The sequence below is a fragment of the Opisthocomus hoazin genome, chromosome 15 (genome assembly GCF_030867145.1).
Source record: "Opisthocomus hoazin isolate bOpiHoa1 chromosome 15, bOpiHoa1.hap1, whole genome shotgun sequence".
Lineage (NCBI taxonomy): Eukaryota > Metazoa > Chordata > Aves > Opisthocomiformes > Opisthocomidae > Opisthocomus > Opisthocomus hoazin.
Window position 1 is genome coordinate 24531704 of NC_134428.1, and position 16378 is coordinate 24548081.

The following is a 16378-nucleotide window of genomic DNA, read 5'->3' on the forward strand; positions in this document are numbered from 1 at the left end:
CCAGGACCTGCAACCCCGGGACCTGCATCCCCGGGACCTGCATCCCCGGGACCTGCAACCCCGGGACCTGCAACCCCGGGACCTGCATCCCCGGGACCTGCATCCCCGGGACCTGCAACCCCAGGACCTGCATCCCCGGGACCTGCATCCCCAGGACCTGCATCCCCAGGACCTGCAGCCCCGGGACCTGCATCCCTGAGACCTGCATCCCCGGGACTTGCAACCCCAGGACCTGCATCCCCAGGACCTGCATCCCCGGGACCTGCATCCCCAGGACCTGCATCCCCGGAACGTGGAACCCCAGGACCTGCAACCCCAGGACCTGCATCCCCAGGACCTGCATCCTCGGGACCTGCATCCCCAGGACCTGCAACCCCAGGACCTGCATCCCCGGGACCTGCATCCCCGGGACCTTCAACCCCAGGACCTGCATCCCCGGGACCTGCAACCCCAGGACCTGCAACCCCAGGACCTGCAACCCTGGGACCTGCATCCCCAGGACCTGCAACCCCAGGACCTGCATCCCGACCCGCCTGTCTTTGCGCTTGGTGCAGACCCAAAACTGAAAGACGAACCAGATCCATGCCTGCCCACCCTAAAGCGACGTCTGCATCTGCCCTGGCTTTCTGATTGATCCACCGGATGGTTCAAGCCTTGGCTCTACCGTTTTGCCCACTGAGATCTTGCAAAAGCGGAGCGTGACGCCAGGGAATCCGTCCCGTCGTGACCGTTGCAGCTCTGCAAACGGCGTTTGGGTCCGGGTCTGACGGCATCCACGGGCAGAGGAACCGTCACCTTCCTGCCCTGCGCTGTGACGCTTCCCTGGACGCGGCCCAGATCTCCCAGGCTCTTTTTTTCCTCCCTTTGTCACCGTATCGCTTTACAGAGTAATGAGTTAAACAGCGCGGTCGTTAGTGCAGCTCGGCTCCGGCGCGATATCTAAGCCTTCGTGCTGGGGGGAGCGTGGGGGGCTGCGCCGGGTGGAAATTTCTCACCGCAGACTTCGCTGGGGCCAGACATGTTGTAAATTTTACAAGAAAAACACTTTACAAACCAGGAGTCCAACTCTTGTGCCCATGGAGCTGCTAATTAACAATTTGGAGACCACGTGAGCCAGGGAGCCAATTCCACCATTACAGACCCTCACGGTTTTGAACCGGGCTTTGAAGATTTGGGGTTCTCCATAAAGCTCTAGCTCCGGGAGTCTGGTGATTTCTGTTTCTGCTCTTCCCCGGCTTCTCCCCAGCTCAGACACAGAACCCGCACACCTCCCAAGCCCTCCTAGAAACAGCGCTTAGAATCATACAGAGCACTTGGAAAAGGGATCTCCGGGGAGGCACCGGATGCTGAAGGGCTGCCCCGTGGTATCTGATCGTCTGCAATTGCTGTCGCACCTCTCGAGAGGTCCCTGCTCGCAGCCAAGGATGCCCAGGGCTGCAGGTCCCACTGTGGCACCCACCCTCCCAGAGCCCACCCTGAGCCGAGCAGCTCGGGCATCGCTGAGCTGTCGAGGGGCACAGAGCGGCTTGGTGGGGCTGGGAGTCTTGGCGTGGGTCATCCGGTGAAACGTGGCACCGTCGAGCCCTTGGCATCCTGCAGCCCTGGCGGGGTTATCGCGAGTCCTGCGAGGTTGGTGTTCCACATCTCGCGTGATGCCAAGCGCCCGGCGCCGGGGCTCACCGCAGGTCCCCTCCCAGACCGCTGCGGGTCCCTCCTGCAGAGCCACCACCACCTCCTCTGTGCTGGGAAGGGGACCGGGAGGAGAAGGAGGGATGGGAAGCGGGGTGGTGTCGGCAGAGGGAGGGGTGCGCCGGAGGTTCAACGGGGCTTTGGGGTGGGCAGGGCACGACGTGGGGCGGGCGGTGGGAAACATACGTGTCCCTGGCTCCAGCACCCGTCCCTGGCTCCAGCACCCGTCCCTGGCTCCGTCACCTGTCCCTGGCTCCGGCACCCATCCCTGGCTCCAACACCCGTCCCTGGCTAAGGCACCCGTCCCTGGCTCCGGCACCCATCCCTGGCTCCGGCACCCGTCCCTGGCTCCAACACCCATCCCTGGCTCTGGCACCCGTCCCTGGCTCCGGCACCCATCCCTGGCTCCGGCACCCATCCCTGGCTCCGGCACCCGTCCCTGGCTCCAACACCCATCCCTGGCTCTGGCACCCGTCCCTGGCTCCGGCACCCATCCCTGGCTCCGGCACCCATCCCTGGCTCCGGCACCCGTCCCTGGCTCCGTCACCCGTCCCTGACTCCAGCACCCGTCCCTGGCTCCAACACCCATCCCTGGCTCTGGCACCCGTCCCTGACTCCGGCACCCATCCCTGACTCCGGCACCCATCCCTGGCTCCGGCACCCATCCCTGGCTCCTGAACCCATCCCTGGCTCCGGCACCCGTCCCTGGCTCCGGCACCCGTCCCTGGCTCCTGAACCCATCCCTGGCTCCGGCACCCATCCATGATGGTAGTACAGCCAGGAGAGCTGCACGGTGAGGCAGGACGGAAGCAGGCGGATGGGGAGAGTCATCTTTTATAGAAAGTTGTTGGCTTAAAGCTCTGTGGTTTTCCTCTAAATTGCGATGAGCACGGGTCAGAAGCCCTGCGAGGCAGAGCTGCTGCTCGATGGGCCTTTCCACCAGCGTTTGGTGTTTTCCATCTCGTTCCTCTCCTCGGTTTCCCTTAGCAACGGAAATAACAAAAAGATTTGCAGAGTAACTTCGTGATATTCGGCGTTAGTCACGGCCCTGCAGGTACAGCTGCCGGGTTCCGCTTTCCCACAGTGTCCCCTACTGCTTGCATTAAAAAATCCATTCAGGTCCACATCAAAAAAAGGACGAAAAAAAAAATCTTGATGGAAGTATAAGGCATAGAAAGTCACCAGAAGGGGAAATGCTTTTTATGGAGCCCCAGCAAGCGCATGAGATGCAGGGATTCCTGGAGGGAGGCAAGTGCAGAGTCAAGTCCTGCCGCTGCAGCTGGGACCACGGCTCCCGGGAGCGGAGCTGCTCCCTTCCAGTGGCTGCGTGGCTCAGGGAACAGCTTGGATACGGGAGGTGAAGAGGACAGGTCGAAGGAAATAAAGAGGAGAGAGGAACTGGGAACAGAGAAGTCACTTTCTTCTTTTTTTCCCTTGGATAACACAAGTGAAAGCAACCTGAATTAAAATGATGGATGGTTTGTCGTTTCAAAACGTGCCGATGCTGTTCCTCGGTGGAGCTTGCTGCTAAAAGAGATTATTTAAATCAAGTATTTTGGGTGCAGGGTTGGCAACAACGCTCCAGCTGTGTTAGAGATGTGTGAAGTCAGAAAGATTTGTGATCCGAGGAGGAGCCGCAGCTGATGGGTGCTGGGGGGGACCGGGGGTGGTGGGTGCCCCGTGCCCGGGGAAGGGCTGTGTGGGTGCCACATGTCTCGCGGTGCCACGGGCTCGGCGGGGATGCAGGGCTGGCAGAAATGTCCCCTTGGGCATCACGCCTTGAGCAGAGGTCACTGGCCGGGCTGGGGGAGGGTGGAGATGTGTCCCTCACCGCCGTCTAGTCTCTGATCATCAGCTGAGCTGTGGCCGCTGGCCGTGGGCACACGCTTGGCCCCGCTCAGCTGTGCTGTGGATTCCTTCAGGGGTGCTTGAGATGGAGGATGCTGCTTTGCAGTTGGGGCAGGCTGTCCCAGCTCAGCTAACGAACAGCTCATTAAACCTTTGCATCTTGCACACCCTCAGTTGTGTCCATACCCTTGGGAATGTATTAGGAAAAATTTCTTTACTGAGAGAGTGGTCAGGTGTTGGACCAGGCTGCCCAGGGCAGTGGTGGAGTCCCCATCCCTGGAGGGGTTCAAAAACCGTGTGGATGTGGCACTTGGGGACATGGTTTAGCAGGTGTGGGGGTGTTGGGGTGACGGTTGGACGTGATGATCTCAGAGGTCTTTTCCAACCTTCATGATTCCATGATTCTATGAATGATTTCCAGATGAGCCAAGCACAGTGAAGCTCTCCCTGCTCCCCACAGAGGCCAGAAGGTCTCGGTCTGGACCTCAAGGTGTTGGATCCCATGGGATCTGTTCCCTGCAACACGAAATTCATCGTTTGCTATCCAAATCAGTTGTAATCTCTCCCCAGAGACCTCACAGAAGTCTTTAATGCCAGTAATGCTGCATGACAAGCCCAGCAGCACCTAACATTTGTATTTCTGGTTTCTTCCCCAAGACCTATGAGCAGAATGAATGGATAATCCACTTGGCTGGGAAGCTGCTGGCCCAGGAAGAGGAGACCTTGTCCTTGATGGCAACGAACCCCTTTGCGGGCAGAGCACCCCCACGGTAAGCACTGAGTTTTGCCGAGGGAGCTGGTAGTACCCCGGCTCCGTGTTGCTCCTATCTTGGACGTGCAGACGTGGTTTCCATTGATGGGCTGGGTTTTGTATTTGATGGTACCCAGGTGGTCTTTAAATAGGGTGGGTTTTGGAGGGGGACACCGGGAAGAGCCGGTGCTCCCAGCACCATAACGCCTTCCCGGCGGGGACGCCAGGACCCTTTGGCTGAGCCCGTTCCCAGGCAGGTCTGTGCTGGGCTCAGCGTTGCTTCCCTTGGACAGAAATGGTCACTGCTGAGATGGTTTCCTGCCCATCAGCTGTAGACTTTTTGCCATGATCACTCTGCGAGCTGGGATCAAAACCCCCCGCTCGGCTGGCCCGCTGAGGTGTGTGTTCCAAAGACAAATCAGTCCTGCAAAAATGATGGTTTCTGTGGACCCTTGTCTTGGAAGTGCTGGTGTTTCCAGTGGAGAGACAAAGCAAACATCAGCAAGTGAAAGGCACGGATGAAAACCCCAAGGTTTTCCACAAAAGGAGATTTTTTCACAAAAGTGTCTGTTTTGTGGATGAAGTTATTCTTAGCTGAGAAAACATTTTAAGGGAATTTTGGATCAACTGAAGTAATATTATGCTCTTGCTAATATTTGCCGTTCGAGGCTCTTAGGGTGCACTGCAAACACGGATGAAGGTTCACGGCACCCCGTGAAACGACCTTCCTGAACCCAGCCACCGGGGCTCGGCTTCGGCGCAGCGCGTCCCCAGCCCCGCTCCGCTTCCAGCTCCGGCACTCGGAACCGCCACCTTTTCCCAGAGCTCTGAGATGGTTCACGCATCCCGAGATGGGATAGGTAGATAAACCCAAGAGGGTTTATTCACCGAGCTGAACGTATGTCTGTGCACAGTCTGCAAAAAAACAGAGCTTGGGATACAACTGCCACGTGAGTTTCCCACCACCGCGTTGGAGTAGTCCTAATAACCACATTTTTGGGGTTCCCAAGGCATCCAGCCCTGTCTCGTAGTGCACAGGCACCTTCTCAGAGCATCGGTACAGCCTGGTGGGACACCATCCCTCCAAGCACAGGAGCCAGGACCGCTGTAAGAGCAGTTATTTGGGGGTTTTTGCCCATATTCCCGTTTGAGAACCCGTTTTGCCGTTGGTGCAGCATCGCCCGCAGGACCCTGCCCGTGGCGCAGAGCCTCACAGCCGCGCCGGCGTTCGCACTGACGCTGGTTTAAAGCTGAGGACGCGTTACGGGGCCGTGTCGCAGTCTGGTGGGTTACACGCGCGGCGGATCTGTGACACACAAATAACGACGCCTTGGCTCCGCTCCAGGAGGGCTCTCGGGGACCCCTGTTAATTACTGCTACAAGAGGCGTGCTGGGCTAGAGCAGCACAGCCCTTGCCACGGGCTGATGCGGCTTTAATGACGTGTGCGGAGCGGTTTGAGCTGGATGAGCTGGGCTGGAGTTGGCTTTCCGCGCGAGGAGCAGCGTGCTGGTGCTGCGTGATCGCTGGTCGGGCTCGGTGGCGTCGAGAGTCAAGTTTGCTGATGACACCAAACTGGGAGGTGTGGTAGACACACCGGCAGGCTGTGCTGCCATTCAGCGTGACCTGGATAGGCTGGAAAGCTGGGCAGAGAGGAACCTGATGAGGTTCAACAAGGGCAAGTGCAGGGTCCTGCACCTGGGGAGGAACAACCCCAGGCACCAGCACAGGCTTGGGGCTGACCTGCTGGAGAGCAGCTCTGCGGAGAGGGACCTGGGTGTCCTGGTGGACGACAGGGTGACCATGAGCCAGCAGTGTGCCCTGGCTGCCAAGAAAGCCAATGGAATCCTGGGGTGCATCAAGAAGAGTGTGGCCAGCAGGTGGAGGGAGGTTCTACTTCCCCTCTACACTGCCCTGGTGAGGCCCCATCTGGAGTACTGTGTCCAGTTCTGAGCTCCCCAGTTCAAGAAAGATGAGGAGCTACTGGAGAGAGTCCAGCAGAGGGCTATGAGGATGATGAGGGGACTGGATCATCTCTCCTACGAGGAGAGGCTGAGGGAGCTGGGCTTGTTCAGCCTGGAGAAGAGAAGGCTGCGAGGGGACCTTAGAAATGCCTCTAAATATCTGCAGGGTGGGTGTCAGGAGGACGGGGCCAGACTCTTTCCAGTGGTGCCCAGTGACAGGACAAGGGGCAACGGGCACAAACTGAAGCAGAGGAAGCTCCAGCTGAACCCGAGGAAGAACTTCTTCCCTCTGAGGGTGCCGGAGCCCTGGCCCAGGCTGCCCAGGGAGGCTGTGGAGTCTCCTTCTCTGGAGATATTCCAGCCCCGCCTGGACAAGGTCCTGTGCAGCCTGCTCTGGGTGACCCTGCTTGGGCAGGAGGGTTGGACTAGATGACCCATGGTGGTCCCTTCCAACCCCTACTATTCTGTGATTCTGTGAGAGGAGCCACCGCCTGTGAAATCTCGCTGTGGGTCGTGTTCTTGCTTTTGGTCGCGTTTTCTCTTCGTTTTTACGGCCCTTCGTTTGACTGCGCGTGCGTTTATTGGCCGAAGTGGGGTCCTTGGCTTGTGACGGCGAGCCAGCCCTCCCCGCTGCTCCCTGCCAGCTCCGTCTCGGGGGCTGCTCGGACCCCCCGTGGCGGTGGCACCTTTCTGGTGGCCAGGGAAGGGGCACAGTGCAGCCCAGCGCCGGTGCCATCACCCACATGGAGAAGGCGGTGGGCACCTCGTTAGGGTGCTAATGAACGCCGGAGCTCACGGCGGGCAGAAATTCAGCCCGGGAGCGGGCTCACCCGCGGGGATCCGGCAGCAGCTGGGTCCTTCGGGAGCTTGGCGGGGAGATGGTGCTGGGGCATGGTTTGCGAGGCTGAGCTGGAAGAGCGGCCGGAGAACCTGCGTTGGGTCGGCTCCGTCTCGGCTGGGTTTGTCAACCGAGTCTCTCCAAGCTTTGCTGGTGTCCCGTAAATTCACCACGCGGCGTTCATTGCGAGGTGTTCCTTTCCATTGCTTTTTTTTTGTATTTAAAAACAAAAATAGGAGAAAGAAAGTCAGACTGGAGCGCTGGCTGACCCCGGGGTGTTCAGCAGAACCCGGGACCTGCAGACACAGAGTCACCCGCGTGAATTAGGTGTCCCCTGGTGCCGGCAGCCAGAAGCCAGGACCATCTGGTGGCTGCTGGCCGTAAACGGCTCTCGCGGTTCACGGAGAGACAGAAGCATTTTGAGAATCCCAGAGCTGTTTATTACCGCGTGTCCCTCAGTGCCAGAAACGTTGCTCCTGGTACTCGGGCGACTGAGGCTGAAAACAAGACATCACAGCAGATTGAAAATCAAGAAAATGATCTGTCACGTCTTGCCTTCCAAGACCTTACCGCTGCATCTCTGCGATGCTTTCTGGCATCAGTGGTGTTCAAAAAAATCAAAGTAGAAGAACACAGGAACTCATTTTTAAATGGAAATAATGAAGGAGGATGTGGCTGGGATAACACTGCATTGCTCCAGGTGGTGAAGGGGGGTTTTTAATTGCATTCTGAAGCAGGTGAGGAGGTGAAATGTTCAGGAATTTAAAGCAAAAACAAAAGCAAATCTTTATCTTTGTTGGTATTGGTAGGATAACGATGGCAGAGCGTTCAGAGGGACGCAAGCAGGTCCAGTAAGTAATTAGGCAAGAGCGTGGATGCTGTGTTGAACACACGGTGCTGCAGACCTTGCTGAACAGGCTCTTGAGTCATGCCTTACCTTGGGTTAACCGAAGCCCAGACTCTGTTTTCCCTCTTTAGCAGCTAGTTTATAGTAGGAAAGGATCAGGATCCAGTGCTGGTTTTATGTGTCAGCTGCCTTTGCTCTGGCATTAGGTTTGCTTTAAAAGTTTTTCAGGGGTCTAGTGTATTTTTGGGTGGCGTAAAACAAAAATAACAATTTACAAATGCTCGTTTTGGCTCAGGCCAAAATCCAGCGCCCCGTTTCCCTCTGGATCCTGGGTTGTGGGTCACTTTTTGGGTTTTGGCGAGCCAAATCCAAACATCTGCGACATTGGCAGCATCTGGATTGTCACCCCGGCGAGGGCTGGGGGCTCGGGTGGGTACCGGGGTCAGGGTCGGATCCTGCGCTGGGCTCTCATGTCACTCACCGATTCCTGTTGCTGTTCACATTTATTCTGTTGCTCCTTTCTTGCTCTTAGTGCTTCACCTGCGTAAGGAAGCTGAAGTGACCGTTTCCCCTTTTTTTTCCCATGTTTTTTGTGCCCCGTCCCAGTTCTGCTGGGTTTATGCTCATGGTGCTTGCGGCTGGCGTGGGCACAGCCGGGGCACAGCCGCCTGCTCCAACGCCCGACCGCTCTTTCTGTGAAGAAATTTTTCCCAATATCCAATCTAAACCTCCCCTGATGCAGCTTGAGGCCATTGCCTCTCGTCCCATCGCTGGTTCTGGGGAGCAGAGACCAACCCCCCCTCACTCCCCCCTCCTGTCAGGGAGCTGCAGAGAGCGAGGAGGTCTCCCCTCAGCCTCCTCTTCTCCAGACTGAGCAGCCCCAGCTCCCTCAGCCGCTCCTCAGAGGACTTCTTCTCCAACTGATACCCTTTTTCAGTCTCGAGCCCTTAGCAATCTTGAACCGGGTGCTGGATGCCGGCATCCTCACCGCTTACAGCCAGTGGTCGCCTGTTTTGGGGGAGAATTTCATTTTAGTTGTGAACAAAAGCCTTAAATTTGAACCTTAGGGGTGACACCTGGAAATAAAAGATAGTTCAGGGTGGCTGCAGCCGGGATGGGTTCCGAAGGGCATCGCTGCCCCCTCACCCGTGAACCGGAGCCCGGCTGGGGCTGCTGCAACCCCAGGCACCAGTACAGGCTGGGGCTGAGCTGCTGGAGAGCAGCTCTGCGGAGAGGGACTGGGAGTGCTGGGGGACGACAGGGTGACCATGAGCCAGCAGCGTGCCCTGGCTGCCAAGAAGGCCAATGGGATCCTGGGGTGCATGAGGAGGAGTGTGGCCAGCAGGGCGAGGGAGGTTCTCCTTCCCCTCTGCTCTGCCCTGGTGAGGCCCCATCTGCAGTGCTGTGTCCAGTTCTGGGCTCCCCAGTTCAACAAAGATGAGGAGCTACTGGAGAGAGTCCAGCGCAGGGCTACGAGGATGATGAGGGGACTGGAGCATCTCTCCAAGGAGAGGCTGAAGGAGCTGGGCTTGTTCAGCCTGGAGAAGAGAAGGCTGCGAGGGGACCTTAGAAATGCCTCTAAATATCTGCAGGGTGGGGGTCAGGAGGACGGGGCCAGACTCTTTCCAGTGGTGCCCAGCGACAGGACAAGGGGCAACGGGCACAAACTGGAGCAGAGGAAGCTCCAGCTGAACCCGAGGAAGAACTTCTTCCCTCTGAGGGTGCCGGAGCCCTGGCCCAGGCTGCCCAGGGAGGCTGTGGAGTCTCCTTCTCTGGAGATATTCCAGACCCGCCTGGCCGCGGTGCTGTGCAGCCTGCTCTGGGTGACCCTGCTTGGGCAGGGGGTTGGGCTGGGTGACCCACAGAGGTCCCTTCCAACCCCTGCCATGCTGGGATTCTGGGATTCTGGGATTTGCTCCCACCTTCCCGCTGCGGACGGTGCCCAGCGTGGCTCGGCTCCCTTCGGGAGCTGGGTGGAAAAAAAGCTGTTTTTTCTTCCATATCCCAACCCCCCCACCCTCCACTCTAAAGGGAATTTTGAGACTTAATTATTTTCATTCCCTGCTAGACTAAATAATTAGGGGAAGGGACTGTTTTCCCTAAGAACATGACGCTCCATACTCCACGGAGTTTATTCTGCTAATGGAAACTCTACACCTCCAATAGCCAAGGGACTTTCAAAATGAGTTAATGCCTTCGAAATGAAATTTCTGAGACCAAAGTTTGTAGGTTTCTTTACAACTCTAGAAATTATAGTATTTTTTCAAGTGTGATAAAGTTGAAATGAGAAACAGGTGACTGATTAAAAATGAGGGTATTGTTGGGCGCCCAGCCTAGCGGAGTGCGAAGCCTGACTTCGAGCGCGGCGATGTTTGTGGAATGTCGATTTACAAAATATTCTTGTGCGGCGGATAGTTCATAAAACCCCAGCCATCATAAATCTGAACGGTAGGGCTTTGGCTGAGAAATTAAGAAGTGTTTAACACACCGTCATGGAAACAGACTGCAACAATAAAAGAAACCAAAAATCCGACTTTGCCTTACAGAAGGAGGAAAACAAAGCAGGTTTCTTTTTGACTGACGCGTTCGGTGTCTCTGATATTAAATCATGTTCACTGGAGGACTTTTATTCCCATTGGAGTAGCACTTTGTTGAAAAAGCCCCAACGTGTAGCCGAAGACCTGGGTTTGGAGCGGTGGTGTCAGTTATGGAGGCAGCGCTTCCCATCTGATGCTGCCTGGCTGCGGGACGCCAGAAGAACGCAGCGTTTGGTGGCCTTTGGTTAATTTGATTGCCCATTTATTTCCCATTTGTGTCACAGCTATTGGGAATTATACTGGGGGCGGGGGGGTGTTGGGCTGGTTTTCCAGGCCGGTGAGTCCCCGCAGACCCCGGCAGAAGGTGTGGGTGCTTTCCTGTGGGACCTGGGGAGGGCTTTGCGCAGTGTCGAAGCCACTTTGGGGGCTGCTCCCCTGGACACCCCCGAGATGGGTAAGGGTAATTCTGCAGCTCTTGAGAGTGGTGCGGAGAGCAGGCGGGGAGCGTGGGGTCAGTGGAAAACGGGGGCATCACGGGGATGCAGGTGGAAACGACATTTCTGTTCTGCAAAGCCTCTCCCCAGAAGTCTTTAGAAGAGGCGGGAGCGGTGCTCGTGGGCATGGGATGCTCCACAGGGATGCGAGTCCTTCAGGGTTGGAGCTTGGTTCTGCTGGATCTGCCTGATCCAGGGCTTTTCCCTGCTGGGACAAGTCTCCCTCCAAGCACCCGCGTGGTCCTCGCGACGGGGCAGCGGGTGGGAGCGATGTGAATCCACACAAAGCCTCTCCCACGAGCCCCGGTGTCTTCTGCGTGGAGAAGTGGAATATTTCCCGTGGTTTTCCCACTGAAGAGGGGCTTTGACAGCAGTGGGACTGTCCTGGGGTGTGACAGGATCCACAGAGGTGAAAAAGTATAGACACGGTCTGTTGGCTTTCTTGCTGGGTTTCACCATGGTGAGATGTTTTACCGCCGTTTGTTTCTTCTTCCCCTATGTATTATAATTTAAAAGAAAATCTTTAATTTATCGTCAGCACTTATAATGTCTGATATTATCAGAATGGAATGAGTCCACCGCCCTGACTGAAAGCTTAAGGCATTTTCTTTTGGTAAAACCAACCTCAGTCTTTCAGCGCTGTGAGGGTGGGCAGAGCTCGGCTCAGAGCATCAGGATTGCTCCCGGGGTGGGAAATCGGGTCTGCAGGCACCTCTCGTAGCGGTGGCGGATGCAGCCGTGGGGCGGCTGCCCCGGGGCCGGACCACACCGCGTGTCCCATGGCCATGGGAGCCCTTGGCAAGGGCAGGTCCTGCCTTGGCTCCATCGCCCACATCCCCACCACACGGAAACACTGAGGTGAAACCTGCCCACTGGGTCTGTCCGTGCCGAAAGTAATCCCGGCCAGCGCTGTGAGCCCCGGGGAGAGCCAGCTCTCCTTCTCCCAGGGTTTCCTCTGCCCTCAGTGTAGATGCAGCCTCTGAGCCTGTCCATGAGGTGATAAACAGAATCACAGAATCCCAGCATGGCAGGGGTTGGAAGGGACCTCTGTGGGTCACCCAGCCCAACCCCCTGCCCAAGCAGGGTCACCCAGAGCAGGCTGCACAGCACCGCGGCCAGGCGGGGCTGGAATATCTCCAGAGAAGGAGACTCCACAGCCTCCCTGGGCAGCCTGGGCCAGGGCTCCGGCACCCTCAGAGGGAAGAAGTTCTTCCTCGGGTTCAGCTGGAGCTTCCTCTGCTTCAGTTTGTGCCCGTTGCCCCTTGTCCTGTCGCTGGGCACCACTGGAAAGAGTCTGGCCCCATCCTCCTGACCCCCACCCTGCAGATATTTAGAGGCATTTCTAAGGTCCCCTCGCAGCCTTCTCTTCTCCAGGCTGAACAAGCCCAGCTCCCTCAGCCTCTCCTCGGAGGAGAGATGTTCCAGTCCCCTCCTCATCCTCGTAGCCCTGTGCTGGACTCTCTCCAGTAGCTCCTCATCTTTCTTGAACTGGGGAGCCCAGAACTGGACGCAGTCCGTCTCCCGAGAGAGTTCTGAGGATGCTCCAGCTCTGCAGGGCCAGACCTCGCAGGAGCCTTGGAGAAAGAGAAGTCAGCGGCGTTGAAAAACAACCCATAAAACTGCCCTTATTCTGCAAATTTGGGCCAAGATGAATTTATGATCGCTCCTGCTAACGGGGCTAGAGTAAGCAAGAAAGCCGATGATGGAGGCTCTGTTACTGTAATGAATTTGTCCTTTCCACTGCCGCTCGCTCCCTGATTTACAGTGGAGCGGGGAACTTCAAGATTTAAAAAAAAAAAACAACAAACCCAACAAACCCCCTCCCCCAGATGGAAAAGACGCCCCGTGTTTTGGTTCCTTGCTTCCCTCTCCCACCCCGCCTTGCCCTGTCAGGCCATTAATTCTAACAGAAAGCACCGGCTCTGGTTTTTCCCCCCCCCCGAAGCCCTCAGCTGTTGCAGGGAGACAGCTGCACCCTCTGGAACTAATTACAGCTGTCTGGGAGATTTAGCCCTCCGTCCCAGCAACCCCAGTATCGCTGCTAATTTTTAACACGTACAGTTGGAAGATGTCATAACGGGCTGATATATGAGCGAATCTTGAAAGTGCTACAGCGCAGCTGCTACCGGGCATCTGGCGGGATGAATATATCGATTTAAAAAATAATGCTTATTATTTTTAGCCTTTCTGCCCTCCCCGAGGCGGTAGGTTTGCCCGCTGCGGGTGGTGATGGAGAGCGGGTGCTTGCCCAGAAGGGTGGTGGCAGGCGGGTCCCGGCATCCCGTCCGGAGCGGTGGGTCCTGCTGGGTGGCTCGGTGGTCCTCCCTCTTCCAGCCTTCTGCACCGGGATCAGCGCCGTCGCTCTGCCAGCACCTCCCGGGCACGGCCGTGGGGCTCAGTCCCTGCTGTCCCGTGTCCTCCTTCGCTGCCGTTGTCAGAGCAGAGAGGGTTTCCATCTCCTGGAGGAGAAATGTCAGACTTGCTTTGACTGTATCTTGTTTCTTGCCTCTCCAGTGATTATTTTGCCCTCGTGTGCCTCCTGAGGGACCTAACCTGGGTTCAGCTGGTTCAGCCCGATGTTCCTCCCGAGCCGTTCCCCGCCGGCTGCGGTAGCTGCTGCCCGGTGCTTCCCGGGGAGCCAGGAGGAGCTGCCAGCTTGTGTTCCTTCAGTAAATCCTGGGAAACTGCTCGCAGATGGGATTGTCCTTCCCGGCCTTTCTGTCCGTCTCCTCTGAAACATGGGTCTTGCTCATCCTTCTCCAAGTGTGAGTGAGCCCTTGTGGCATTAGACTCCTTTCAGTGTAGGTGAAGTCAGAGAGCTGCTTCGTGTCCTTCTTGAAGATTCTCCCACCTCTCCAGAGCAGCAAGCAAGGTTTGTGAGTGCCGGCAGTCTCTCTGCATCAGAGGGGGCTCAGAGACCTGTGGGTCACTTCCACCAGCCAAAAGGTCCTTGTGGGAGCCCCAAAGCTGCCCAAAGCACAAGCAATTGCTGATGAGGTGATCTGGAGCCTGTAGCAATTTCTTCTTGTGGGGTTGGACTAGATGACCCACAGAGGTCCCTTCCAACCCCTACCATTCTGTGATTCTGTGATTCTGTAATCCACGGGCAATGGCAGACACGCGCGTCTCGCCCGAGTCACAAGCTGTCCAGGGCTCCAGGTGATGCCCGCGAGCTCGGTGAGCCCTGAAATGATGGACGGACTCCGGGGTGTCACAGCTTCGGCCCTGGAAGCGCAGGAGCGCGTTCGCTCCCCGAATCCCAGAGGAGGGAGCGGGTCCGGCGAGGCAGCGCTGGGGGAGCTTGCAAATCCCGTAACTTCAGGACGGAGGCACCCAGGTAGATTATAAATACCTGGTAGCTTGTAAACTCTGTGAGCCCTGAAACGAGGGGCTCCAGTGAGTATTAAACTCTGCAGCTTTTATATCTGCGAGCCTTGCAAGGAGAGATTCCCGCGGGTTCCAGGTTTTCCACGTTCATCCCACAGCCCGTAGCCCTGGGAAGGACGGAGGGGACGGGCGGCTTGGGGTGTGGATGCTGCCATGTGTGTTGATCCTTGGAGGTACGCTGATGCTCGGAGGTATCCCGCTGCACGTTCTCCATCCCACAGCACACGCTGGCCGCTGCAGCCATGTGTAAAGGCTCTTTGGTAGCTCTGCTTGCCAGGATGGAAACCTTCAAGCCTTGAATCCTCAGAGAAGCACTGGCAGTGCGGGACAGCGAAGAGCCGTGGTCTGCCGGAGCTTTGTAGCTCGTCGCTGGGTGAGTGGTTCAGCTCCTGGAAGAGCTCAGCTCCATGGAGTTTACAAAATCCCCAGCCCACGGAGCTGTGCGGGTTCCTCCTCCGTGGATCTTGTCACTGGGACGTGGACCGTGCATCCCAACACCCCGGCTCAGGGCTCAGGTGGAGCAAAGCCGAGCCACCATGGGTTGAACGAGAGGGTGGCTGAGTCTGGAGGTCGCGCGGTTGGGGGGACTCTTCCGATTGATGTATGCTCTGAACAGAAGAGCCTGAAACAGAGTCAGATAGAAGGGCAAGCTTTATGCCACAAAAATGCAGCTTCAGTTGCATGCGGTCGCTTTAATGCTCACACGGTTCTAGTTTTACATGCCGATCCCTTTGATAGCGAACGTTTTCATCGTCGAGGAACATATGGAAAAAATCATACCAAATCAGATGAGAGATATTATTTAATCTGGGCAGGCAAGCCCATTCGAAGGGGACAAGGAAATTTCCATTCCAGAGGGGCTGTAGGACAGTCCTTGAGGTTGGGGAGAAGGCGCTTCTGTGTCTGAGCAGAGACCTGCCACCTCCTGAGGTCCCCTGGATCTGCCCTGGGAGCTCAGGTGAGTCCGCTGCGCTCTGCAGCCCTGCCCAGAGAATGGCAGCTTTGCCAGGTGGGGTTTGCCGATAGCTCCTGCAGCGTGGGGCACCCCGAGGTACCCATACTCTGGGGGGGTGTGGAGACGGGTCCAGCTCGGTAGATGTTCTGCAGTCACTTGGTGAAGAAGAACCCTCAACAGCCCCGGTGTGGCTCCGAGCAGGAGAGGGACTGACCTAAAATCAGCCACTGAAGCTTTATTTTGAGAGGTGGGCGTGTTTTTTCGAATCCAAGCAAGCAATCAAGCAGCACAGCTTGGAAATCTCCGACCATCCCGGACAGGAGCCTGCAGGCTACCTGCCCCCGCGGGAACCTTGCTGTTGAGTAGCGCTTTAATTAGGAAGAGGATGTTTTGTGCTCCTGCGAAGTAAGCACGGTGGGAGTAACACTTCAGCCCCCATTTGACTTTTACCAGCCTCGGAAAAGGGCAGAGGGAGCGAGGGTGTGGAAACAGCCCTGAGTGCGACGAAGCCCCGAGGCTGGGGCAGCCCGAGCCTCCGGCAGGGCTGTGGCATTGCCCCCTCCTCTCCTTTCCCCTCCCCGGGTCTGAGGGCTGGTCCCCTCTCCCGCTGCAGCCCCCCGTTAGCGGGCAGCGAGGAGCCAGGGCAGCCCGGGAGGCTCTGCCATGGAGCAGGACAGCGTCAGGGGACACCTCCGTCCCCATGCGCCCCGTGGCACCCAGCCCTTAGCAGTTATTTAAATCCAAGCTGGCCCAGTGCAGCTCCAAATGCGTTCCTCTGGGCTTCCACGGACCCCCCCTTCATCGTCAGCGGAGCGGGAAACGCGGGGATGCCTGTCCCGTTTCCATTCCGGCCAGGAGACGATCAGAAAACCGATGCGCTGCCCTTTGCTGCAAGCCCGCAGCCAGCGACGGGCGCGACGAGCAGCTCCGCGTGAACGGGTTTGATTAGGAGAATCATTTCTGTACTGCTCATCTGGGTCCCCAGCGCGATTCCAGCTGAGATGCCGAGATTCAAGACCCGCCTGGACAAGGTCCTGTGCAGCCTGCTGTAGGTGACCCTGCTTCGGCAG

General features: G+C 57.2%; 1 protein-coding gene across 4 annotated transcripts in view; it reads left to right on the top strand.

The window, feature by feature from the left end:
* The window catches only part of LMF1 (lipase maturation factor 1), a 218012-nt gene that overhangs the window by 199770 nt on the left and 1864 nt on the right, over window positions 1-16378 (top strand). For all 4 annotated transcript variants that reach the window (XR_012765657.1, XM_075436995.1, XM_075436993.1 and 1 more), the window contains one exon: window positions 4195-4307. Coding sequence is in view for 3 of the 4 variants with exons in the window: in XM_075436995.1 (XP_075293110.1) it covers window positions 4195-4307 (113 nt within the window). In the remaining variant the exon portion in view is untranslated. The remainder of the gene's footprint in view (window positions 1-4194; window positions 4308-16378) is intronic.